Source organism: Camelus bactrianus, chromosome 35, assembly GCF_048773025.1.
Source record: "Camelus bactrianus isolate YW-2024 breed Bactrian camel chromosome 35, ASM4877302v1, whole genome shotgun sequence".
Taxonomy (NCBI): Eukaryota; Metazoa; Chordata; class Mammalia; order Artiodactyla; family Camelidae; genus Camelus; species Camelus bactrianus.
In genome coordinates this window covers 8056127-8068503 of record NC_133573.1, presented here as the reverse complement: position 1 = coordinate 8068503, position 12377 = coordinate 8056127, and the positions used below count along the sequence as shown (strand labels likewise).

The following is a 12377-nucleotide window of genomic DNA, read 5'->3' as shown; positions in this document are numbered from 1 at the left end:
CTAATTAATTTAACTGCGTATTGTCAAACAGGCTATTCTCAGCACTCCAAGGAATATCTGAAATGTGAGGAAAGTACTCAACCGTAAGGTTATGTGAAGAGTTTTAATTAACAGAAAATATTATAGTTCAATCAAACATGAATTACACAGACTTGTATATGGACAATGAGACTGCCTAGGGGAATCTTGGTACCTAAAGCCCATTTACTTGACTCAAAAGCATTAGTGGTGTTTTTCTTTCCCTGCACCAGGCTTCAAAAACCAAGGGGTGTGTTAGCTTCTGGGTTCATCTTCTGTCACTGTGGGATGCCACTACGCGTGCCAAGTCTGGGAACAGCCAAGGGACTCTCTTAGCTCTCCCTAGATTGCCTCCTCTCCCCTCCCTCTGCCACTGCTGGGACTGCTCCAGGTCGTATTGTAGGCAATCTCTTCAATTTCCTGCCTTCCAGAAAGTTATAGGTAGTTTCTATCTGCCGGCTATAGACGTGTGCAAAAACAAACGGAAGGTCACCATGGGGAAGGGAGCTCCGTGCCTCTTACGGTCTCACCGTCTCTCTATCTGATCACTTTCCTGTCTTAGGAAAGGGCTTGTCTTGCTCAGTGTTCCTGCACTTCTTCCCCTCTTTCTGTCACTTTCCTCAGTTACAGTTTTGTTGTCATTGACAAGTAACTTCGCTGTATCTCCTAGACTTCTCATGGTTTCAATATTGTTGCCAACACTTCTGCTTCCACATTCAGGAGGTTTTGTAATGATACAAGACCCTGGGCTGATACTCGGGGAAGGATGTCTGTGTGAAATCATAAAAAGAAAAAGGACTGAATCATTCCTATCCCATGGTACTCGTCAGAGCAGGGCATTTATCAGATGTTCCTGGAGAAGAGATTCCTACCTGGAGAGGTTCTACCACAAGGATTATTTTCCATCAGAACTGAATCAGGAAGTCCTTGTTGACTGCTTAGCAGCGTTTAAACACAAACCCTCGGAAACCTGTTCTTCCTTTGGCTTCTCGAACTCCTCCTGGTTAACTGCTGATTCCTGACTTTGCTTTGACAGGTCTTTTTCCTGCTTCACATGCTCTGTGAGTGAAAATGTAGACCTTTCCCAGGCTTCTCTAAACTCTCTGCCAAAAGCATCTCTACCCTTGTTCATGGCTTAATAGCTCTCCACTGATACTTCCCGAACCTTCCCCTCTCCCCTGTCTCCAGACTTGTGCTGTCCAATAAGAAAACCACTAACCACCTACTGAGAACTTGAAATGTGGCCAATCCAAATTGAGATGTATCATACGTGTAAAAACACACACTAGAGTTTGAAGATTTAGTACCCCCAAAAAGATAATGTAAAATATTAGTATTGTGTATCGGTTATATGTTGAAATAATAATATCATGGATATACTGGGTTAAAGAAAATATATTACTGAAATTAATTTTACCTGTTTCTTTTTTATCTTTTCTTATATTGGAGGGACTAGAAAATGTAATATTACATATGTGGCTTGCATTACATTTCTACTGGACAGCACTGCTCTAGACCTAAAATTCAAACTGTTTAAATGGAACACGTTAGAAACTGAACTCAGTCTATTCCAGACCCTCAGGCCTGCCGCTTCCCTGTTACTGTAGGATAAATGTCAGTTGGCATGACACAGATGCATAAAGTCAGCTGCTACTGTTGAGGAAATTGTACAACAAAAGAGCTAACTCTAGAATAAATTACATATAAACAGAGTGACAGGATGCCTCTGGTAATTGTCAAAGAGCCTGTCCACATTGCTCATGGGCAGCTGCTGCAGGAATGTTTGCAGGACTCAGAAATAGCACTGTGCAGTCCCTCAGTATCCGAGGGGGACTGATTCCAGGACCCCTACCGATACGAAAATCCATGCATGTTCAAGTCCCTTATATAAAATGATGAAGTATTTATACATAACCTATGTACATCATCCTGTGTACTTTATTTTTTAATGTTTTTATTGAGGTATAGTTGATTGACAATATTATGTTAGTTTCAGGTGTGCAACATAGTGATTCACAATTTTTAATTATACTCCATTATAGCTATAATAAAATATTGGCTATATTCCCTGTGCTGTACAATATATCCTTGTAACTTATTTATTTTATATGTAATAGTTGGTACCTGTTAAACCCCTACCCCTTCCCTGCCCCTCCCCCTTCTCTTTCCCCATGGTAACCACTAGTTTATTCTCTGTATCTGTGTCTGCTTCTTTTTTTGTTACTAGTTTGTTTTATTTTTTAGATTCTACATATAAGTGATAACATACAGTATTGTCTTTCTCTGTCTGACTAATTTCACTAAGCATAATACCTCCTAGTCTATCCACATTGTTGTAAGTGGCAAAATTTCATTCTTTTTTATGGCTGAGTAGTATTCAATTCTATGTAAATACCATATCTTCTTTACCCATTCATCTGCTGATGGACATTTCAGTTGCTTCCAAATCTTGGCAGTTATAAATAATGCTGCTATGAACATTGAAGTGCATGTATCTTTTCAAATTAGTGGTTTTGTTTATTTTCTGGATATATGGCCAGGAGTGGAATTGCTGGGTCATATGGTAGTTCTATTTTTAGTTTTTTGAGGAATCTCCATACTGTTTTCCATAGTGGCTACACCAATTTATATTCCCACCAATAGTGTACAAGGGTTTCCTTTTTCTCCACATCCTTGCCAACATTTGTTATTCATGGTCTTTTTGATTCTTACTTGGACAGGTGTGAGGTGATATCTCATTGTAATTTTGATTTGCATTTCTCTGGTGATTAGTGATGTTGAGCATCTTTTCATGTGCTTACTGGCCATCTGTATGTCTTTAAATCATCTCTAGATTATTAATAATACCTAATACAACATAAATGCTATGTAAATGGTTGTAAATACAGTGTAAATGATATGTAAATAGTTGCCAGCAAACGTGGCAAATTCTAGCTTTGTCTTTTGGAACTTCCTGGAATTTTTTTCTGAATATTTTTGATCTATGATTGGTTGACTCTGTGGATGTGGAACCCACAAATACAAAGGGCCAACAGTAAGCATTTGACTAGCAAGGTGGTGTAGCAATTAGGGACAAAAACAGCCAAGGATTTGCCAAAATAGTGGATAAAGTTCATATGCATTTGAAGTCAGACATGTTAGCTACCCGGGTGACACATTCACTGTAGGGACTTTCGCCACCCTGATGTGCCATGTGTTTTCTTGCATTGTCTTGGCTAATGGAATCTTCCTTTTCACCTAGTCTGAGACCTGGCATTATTTTTGACTCAATCCTTTCCTTTCTTCCCCACGTCCAAGCAACTACCAAACCCTGCTGATTCTGCCAACACCTAGGACACCACAGCCACATTTTCTTCCTCAGTCAAGAAAACCAAAGAAGAGAGACACAGGTCCTCATGCTTCCCCCACAGCCTCACAAGGGAGAGCCCACCAGAAGGCCAGCCTCTGTATCATGATGGAGTGGCCTGTAATAAACTTGTAAAATACCATTCTTTACAGGTAGAAATGCCAGGTAGCTGGAAACGCAGGTGGGAGGGACAGAGATGCTCTCAAGATACCTTAGGATGACCTAGGAAAGGGTCTCAAGGGCAAGAAAATCAACTTTCCTTCTTTGTTTTTCTCTTTCCTGTCCCCTCGCTCTAATCATTTTTATTGCTTTCTTTTTCTGATATATATAAGCCGTGTAGGTGGGTGAACACAGGGTCAACAGTCTTCATAGCAAAATACAATTCATAAATGATTTTGGATTCCCTGTTGACTTACATTAGGAGAAATAATTGAGAGTTACACATCCACCTGGCATGTGCGTCAAGTGAACAATAACATGTGAACCTTACTACATTTGAAAACTTTCTGAGGAGTCCAGAATTTCTCTCCTCAAAGTAACTGGCAATTGTCTAAGAACGTTCTATGTCAGACCCTTTACCAAGCTACTTAATTTTCATAGCTTCATTAAAAAAAACAAAAGTCTTTAGGTCGTGCATGTTAGATTGCCCCTGTTCAATAACAGAATGTAAAATTTTAAATTAGAAACATCTCTTTTGAAGTGTGAACATAATCACGTAGGAGTGATGGCATTTTTTACCATTCTTCAGCAACCGGAAGTTAACATTCCAGTATATTTTTTATAATTAACTTAAAAAAATAGTGCTTATTTTAAAGCATGCTTTTTATGCCAGCTTTTTGCTTGAAGAAACTCATTTGGCCTAACTTATGTGCTGTAAAAATGGATTTATAATGGAAAGGTTGACACATTTAAATGTAAATTGGGTTTAATTTCAGAAAAATTAACATCTTATTCTTCAGCTGTAATAGATTTAAAGGATAAGTTAAAATAATCACCTCAAAAAATTACCAATTGGCATTTTAGGAGTCTTATTCCTCCTAAGAGGTTTCATATTCAGCATATATTAAGTTGGATGGGATATGATTAACTGGCACTTTTATTAACTTTTGTCTGAAAGATAGAGCTCACTTTGGGCCTACATTTCAAAGTGTAAATGTATCAGGTTGTCATAGGCTCCAAATTGAGATAATAGACAGTAAAACTATATTGTGCAAGGAAACAAGCCATAGAAAAGAACTAGAATTTTAAATCAGTTTTTCCTAATACATGTAAGCTGTTCATGTACTGCTGATTTTTTATATTGATCACCATCAAAATATTCCATTCAGAAGCTCTTGGGTGTTTTCAGTGTATAGATACATCAAAGTCTATGTGCAGAAACTTCCCTGCCTGGATATTAGTTAAAGGCAAAGAAGGTTTGATGCGCAGGTTTTTTTTTTTTTTGGAAGAAACATGTTCTTCGAATTGGTTCTTTGCTTAAGGCCACGACTGGCCTGACTGTCTAGTTCTGTTTGTCAGCTTCTTTGCTGTTCAGTTGGTGCCTATATTTTAATATTTAAGTGCTAGGTAAATAGAATATTAAACAGAATTATGAATACCGCTGATTGTTCATGCACTATACATTTTCTTTCATCAAATTCAACTTATGGAGCAGCCACTTATTTAATTGAGCACATTATACATTCTTTGATTTAGAAAACATCTATCTCCATGCAACTTTTCTGCAGCATTAACCGTGAGAACAGTAACATATAGCTCATCTGCAGCTGTGACCCAACAAGAGGGCAGTTTTGTGTGTTCAAAAACCCCATTTAGTAAAACCTTAATATTACTTGCATGTCTTTCAAAACAACAACAACAACAACAACAACAACAACATTGACCCCACTTGGACTGAACCACAAAGCTCATCAACTTACCTTCACTGCGCCGTTCTCATGCATGGTGATGCAGTTATCAGCATCTTCTGAGAGCTGGTACAAGGCTTGGGCCGTCGTTCTGTGCACGTTGGTGTCATTTGATTTCAGGTAACGCACTAACAGACCCACTGCCCTGTGCTCACCGAAGGCCTCTCTGTTCCTGCCCCACATACAGCAGCGGGAGATAGCTTCTGCTAGATGCTGCCTCAGTTTGTCATTAGTCTGCACAAAGAAAATGAATTGTGGTATGTGCATCATAACAACCCTGTGAGATCATATTTATGCTCTAGAGGTTTATTACCCACTGGCTATTCAGGTGGTGTCTTGATGGGAAGTAGTATTTGGGTGGGTCACCAATGGATCAGGGTTCAATCCTGCGTTTTCTTTTTATGAACTGAGTGTAGTGTGTGCACCCACAGGTGGTCAGGTGTCTGACATGAGTTATTTGCCTCCTTTTGAGTAAGTCTACTCACAACACAGAATGACAGATCAGCAAGTGGTTTAGTAATAAAAGTAACTGAGTAATATTGGACATTCTTAAGGGAGCCCGTCGGTTGACTGGGATAAGAGGCTTCATTCTACTTCTTCTACGTCTGCAATTCCCCTTGGTCCCCAGAGGGAGAAAACAGTGCAGTAAACAATGACAGGTTCTGAGTCTGCCACTTTCCTTTCTGTGCTCTTTATGCAGACTGTATCCTTCTTTTTGTATATAATGACCTCCTATAAGTATAACTGAATAATGTTATAGTTTTCTGTTTATTAATCATACCGATCTCTTGATTCAGGCCATACCTTGGTGTCCTTAACTGAATCTGGCAGATACTCTTAGGAACTTAGTATTAGACTGGCCCTAAAAAGTGTTCTAGACCAAGCAGGCATCTAATGATTGAATTTCTGCTCTGTGACTTTTCTGCCAAGTGGTAGTCCAAGATATGCTCAAATACCTCTGGTCATGGTGAAGTCATTATCTCTCAAGGCTGCTTGTTCTATCTGGCACAGCTCTGGATAAACAATACAGTGATTGCCAAAGTCTTCCAGCTCAAGAATGCCATCAACCCATACTTGCTGAGCTGGGGCAGGCTCACTTAACTTCTAAAGTTGGCGTGAACAATTGTCTTTAGGCTCATGGCAATGATGATGGCGATGAAGATGAGAGGGAACACTTCCACAGTAACACTTACATTTGCCACCGCTTTACTTGCCAGCGATAAACGTAAAATAGCCTCTATTTTACAAGGATCTTGCATATTAATGTTTTACAGTTTAAAATACACTTTCACGTTATTAGTCTCACAGAAATTAAATGAGTTCACCAAACTCTCATACAGCATAAGTGATGGATATTAAACCTGAATTCAGATCTCTAGATTGATTTTAAGCTCATTGTTTTTGCCACTACACTGTGGTATCTTAACTTAATGTGCATTTTAAAATAAAAAGATGTGTTACTTACTGTATTTGCTATTTTGGACAATAAAGGGACAACGCCATAATCTGTGATAATAGCTAAATTTTCTTGATCTTTTGCTATGTTGGTAATAGCAGCACATACACTCGCCAGAACCTCTTTATTATCTGATTTCAGTAAACTGACGACAAGTTCCAAACCACCAATGAAGGAACGAACCATTTCTCCAGCATCCTAGATAACAATAAAAATAAAGAATATATCAAAAAGAAACCTACACTTACCATTTTTTTAAAAACAGAAAGTAATAAAGCTGTGGAATATACCTTTGGCATGACAAACAAATTCAGTTTAATTTATTTATATATTACATATGACTTTTATGCATGTATGTATAAAATACGTGTGTGTATACATACACACAGAGACAATTCAGTTTCGACAAATATTTATCAAACAATTACGTGAGAGTCACTGTGATAACTACCAGGGATATAGAAGTTAACAAAGCACAGCTGAGTCTTATTTTTTTGCAGTAGTGATATCTCATTAAATCATTACAGAAACCAAATTAGCTGATACTGAACCACTGCTCCTAGGGGAAATATTAGGTTCCTGTGAGCGTCTGGCCACATTGTCATCAACTGATCAATACTTAACCTTGTTTTATGTGTGTGTTTCTGTTTAAAGACATCTCATTTCATATATTGTTCATTCATTAACATTAAAATCATGGACGACGCACTGTAACTCATGCCTGAATGAAGCTTATCTAATGTATTTTTCTCTCATCACAGCCTTCTTGTACTTAGGAACATCAGACAGCACTATGCATGGGGGCTATTTTAAAGAGTGAAATCACCAACTTAAAAAACCCCACAAAGTGTGGAAAATGTGGCACCAAGTAGACTGCAAAATGGATGCTTATTGATGGTGTGAGAACTGAAACAAGAATGCAAGGCACTGTCTTGTTCAACCACAGCTGTGTGCATGTGTGTTGGGCAATTTAAAATTTTCACTTCTCTGTGCACGTCCAAGAATGACTGAGAAAGTGCTGTGAGTGTTGCTTTGGGAGTTACAAAAAAATGTTAGCAAGTAGGTGAATTCCCAGACAGATTCTGTGAATAATGTAGATTGACTGTGTATAGTCTTTTGCCATCATGTTGCTTACAGTCTAGTGGGGAAGATGGCCATTAAGAAGTAACACGTAGAATGAGTAGCATGAAAGGGGAAGAGGTAAAGATATTACAAATGCATATAACAAGGGCCGTCAGCTGATGTAAAGTTTCAACGATTGCCTTGGTGATATTTGCAAGCTATGGCTTAAGGGATGAGAGTAAGAGGTGGTGATGGTTTGGATGAGAGTGGTGGTCTAGGCCTGGAGAGAAGGGTGTGGATTTCCGAGGATTAATTGGAGAAGATAAGGATGAGTGATTTGGTGATGATCCTGATGCGCTGATGTTGGAAAGGCAGGGTTTGGTTTTGTTCTCTTTCGGTGGGAAAGGGTGGTGTTAGGTAACGGAAGACCAAATTGCCAACAAAGTACCCACAAGACATAATATAAGCTACTCAAGAGAAAACGAGAATCAAGGTGCTAGTATCCAACCAAAATGACCTACAAGCATGAAACTGTGTAAACACGGAAGACTTCAGGGAGTGATGTCAACAGAGGCCTTTCCTGAGGAGTCTACTTGAGAATGGGTGTCAGACTTCGAAAAGACTAGAGACCCTGACAAAAGGGTTGCAGTTTTCTTAAAATCTTTCAATGACTTCATTTCCTTCAGGATAAGGTCTAGCTGACATTCACAGTCTCAATGCCGCCCTCTTATCTCATTTCCTAGTACACTCTCACTCTTGCATCAACTATACTCCAGCCTCTGGGATTACTGTTGTTCCCTAAAGGACCATGTTTTTTGATATCTTTGACCAAGTTATTTTCTTTACCTGGAGTTTAGCCCTAGTAAACTACAAACTCCTACTTAGCTCTGAAAACTCTGACTCATCTCTTAATAGCAGCTTAAATAATGGCTCCTCAGTGACATGTCTCCTATCCCCCCGTCTCAGTGTTGGTCACTCCCTCCCCTCCATATTCTTGTAGATGGTTTTCTCCGAAACCCATTTCCTCATTCTCTCATGTTTGTCAGGACTTGCTTCCGTTTGGTTGTCTAATTCTCACACACAAGCATCAGGAGAGAGTGCCTCTAACCCAGACGTACTTCTTGACTGGCCCAAGCCTATCTGACGTCTCCTTCCCCTTGCCAACTATTTGCTTGGGGTGGGCTAGATAGCCCAGTTATGGCTAATGAGTTCTGAGATGATGACTCCTAGGAATCTTCTGAAGAAGTTTTTCCATTTATAAGAATACCTAGAATGACAGAACAGAAAGAGGCCAACAGCCTGGGTCCTCGAGGACATCGTTCACCTGCTGAGTCAACTACTCTGATCTGGTTATTTAAAACCAAAGGCATCTATAGTTGGTTGATTTCATCATATGTAAGTCTTTTCTTATGGGTTCTCTCCCCATTAACGTGCGAGTCCTTCAAGAGCAGAAGCACCTGGTCTCTTTCTTTGACTCTCACTTTGGACGTCATCTGGTGTCTGTCACTCAGAGGACTTTCAAATAAATGTTTGTTGAATTATGACAAAATAGAAGGAATAAGGGGACTATAACTTTAAGATACTTAACCACTGTCACAAACACTAAAAAGAAAAGTGTGTCAGCTATGTAGGATGGGATATAAACAGATAAGATCCGTTAGTCTCTCATTCTAGTGACTTCCTGATTCTCTCGCTGCTTTATCAGTGGAGGCGGTGAGCCACAGCACCGGGGCCGTCCTGGGAACAATAACAAAAATGACCACATCTGCCTCTGATCCAAGAGCTTCCTAAGATGCATGGTATGAGACACAGGGAGCCAAAGTCTCAATGAGGTCATGAGCACAGCTCACCGAGGTCTTGTAATGTTTATAATCTGTGGGACAGTGAATGTTAGGCTCCAGCCTACAGGCCCCTCCAAAGTTTGTTTGTTTTGAAGGTAAGACTTCTTTCTTTCCTTCCTTTATTTTTTTCTTTTTAGGTTTAATGATTTTAAACACATGACATCTTGCCTCACATAGTTTCTATGGAAAGGGAGACAGTATATTTGAGGATGGAAAAAGTAATTACTCTACCAAAACTGTCTCTCACTAATGCTAAGCGACTGGGCAAATTCACCACATTTTCCACCTTCTCACATATCTTAAAAACTAGTCTTTGCCAGTTTCACCAGTGGTACAATATTGGTTACAGACAATTCAAATTTTCATCTGTAATGGAAAAAACATTAATAATCATAGTGATAATACTAATAATAGTAATATAGTAAGAGCAGCCTAATTTTTTTTGGCAGTTTACAAAGGACTTCCACATACACTATCTCATCTGATCTCCACAGCTCTGCCTTAAGGAGACATGACATCCTCATTTTACAGACAGGAAGGCTAAGGGCTCATGCCCAGTTAGCGACAAAGATAAAAAGCAACTTTAGATATCCTGATTTCTCATTTAGTGTCTTTGCACAGCAACCTGTGTGCTTGGCCTTGGAAGTACTAACAATTGTAGTTGTCACATTAAAGCTAGTTTATAAACAGTCAGAAGAAGCTTCCCAATTTAAAGGGTTAATAATTCCAAAAGAGGTGAAGCTATTTTGCCAGTGACATTTCCTAAGACATACAAGAACCATAATTGAAAAAATTAAAAAAAAAAAAAGAATATGAAACACCTTCATACTGCTGTTACAGTAACGTTTGAATGGCTGAATAGGTAGGAAACGGTGTCGAGTTCAAATTAAACAAAATTAAGTCAAATGCACCAATAAGATGAAAATAGAAAGTAGCAAAACACTTTTGGTTAAAATTCAACTAACAGGAAAATATTAAGACAGATTATTATTTACAGATTAATGAATAAAACAGAAAACTGGATGTTTGGCATAAAGCAATTAAACTAATGGGCATGAAATTCTCTCTCTTGCCTCCAGCAAAAAGAACAGGCAGTTTTCTGACGAGGTGAGATACACATAGTGCAACCGTAAAGCGCATACAAGGCCTTAACAGGACTCAAGGCAAAAACTTGTGACCGGAAGGGCTATAAAAACACTGCTCTCTGCCATACAGAGACCACACGATGCGTAATATAGTATTTGAGAGAGATTTTAAAATAGCACATTGCATATAAAAAATTTCAAAAATGCTACATTCATATTAGAATAGCATGTTAGAGAAACCAAAACTGAACAGGCAGATCTCGTCCAAAAGGTATATTCAATAAATTGCTTTCAAATTCTAAATATACCCACATAGACTCAAGGAGAGCAGGCGGCGTGTGGCTCTATCACAGTAAGATCCTTGTTCTATTCCTAGTAGTTAACAAGTCCTACAGCTTAAATATATACAAATACATATATATATACACTCATACATATATATACACACAGACACATACATATATATATGTATATATAATATCTCTGATTTAAAATTACCTTATAATTTCTAATGTAGTTCTTCAAAAATCAAAAGTAGAACATCAATTATTATTCCTTTCCTTCTGAACTGAAGGAAAAATAAATTAATTTCAGGTAAAATAAATGATTCAGTGGCTCACAGTTTAGATTTGTGTGGCAGAAAATGTATTAAACTTTGAAGGTGGCTTTACCCAATTAATTTACAAGCTAAATTTTTAAAAACTTTAATGGTTCTGATTTTTTTGTACTTCCTTAGCCTAATTTAAGATAATTTGCTCAAATATCACAGTCAGCAGTGATTTTCCGTTTTACTTTGTCCTGTGTTGATTCTGCTTTAGATGCAATATTCTGTTAATGAGGAGGCCTGAATTGTGAAGCACCTTTGTGCATCCAGAGGCTTATGTAGGTAATTAAATGACATTCTTAGCCAATGATGTATTTGAAAGTCAAGTTTATAAGTATAGATGCTAAACAAATACAAGTCATATTATCATAAAGTAGCTGCTATATGTAAATCTGTGCATATATATACATATATACTTAATTTTAAAATATATATGTTGAGAACCGTTTCTCACCTGTACTCAATAACCCATAGATTAAGATGGGTAAAACAATTTCTGATTAATACCCAATCAGATGCTTCTGAACAGTGAGTTGTGTAAATCAGGCTAAGAACAACACTTGAAACCATAATCTTGACTGAAAAAAAAATTAACTACATGAAATACTGCACTTCCAAAAAACCCCCCAAAAAACAAGGAATCTCCAATTCATGAAGAGATTGCTTTCCAAAAGTTTACTTGTTGGCTCTGTTATGTCACATTTTTTTCTATAAATATATGATTAGCTTCCCAGTTCGTCAGATCAGAGTCTCTTTAACTCATAATGAACCTGAGATGTAACATTCTACTACCTGCAGCTAATCCTCACTTTCATGAACGTTCCTTCTAACATCTGAAGCCAGATACCTGTTCTTCATCTTCTGTGTTGTGGACCTTTAATTTTCATAGTAAATGGTTTCCACTGGTCTCCCCTCTCATTTCTCAGAGTTTCTCTGAAAACACACCCAGAGTTTAACACAGTTCTAGATGTGGTCTGCCTAGAGCAGAGTGTGGCAGAATCCTTACCTCCTATGATCTCGACACAGAGCTTCTGCTCGTGTGGCCAACTGCATGCACT

At 38.2% G+C, this 12377-nt stretch overlaps 1 protein-coding gene across 4 annotated transcripts in view; it reads right to left on the bottom strand.

The window, feature by feature from the left end:
- ODAD2 (outer dynein arm docking complex subunit 2) overlaps window positions 1-12377 on the bottom strand; it is a 154145-nt gene that overhangs the window by 54024 nt on the left and 87744 nt on the right. For 3 of the 4 annotated variants that reach the window (XM_074358060.1, XM_074358062.1, XM_074358061.1), the window contains exons 18-19: window positions 6737-6925; window positions 5284-5505 (exon numbers count right to left, since the gene is read on the bottom strand). In XM_074358060.1, coding sequence (XP_074214161.1) covers window positions 5284-5505; window positions 6737-6925 — 411 coding nt within the window. Of the gene's footprint in view, window positions 1-5283; window positions 5506-6736; window positions 6926-12377 lie in introns of those variants that run through there. The other variant, XR_012504139.1, reaches the window with a different exon arrangement.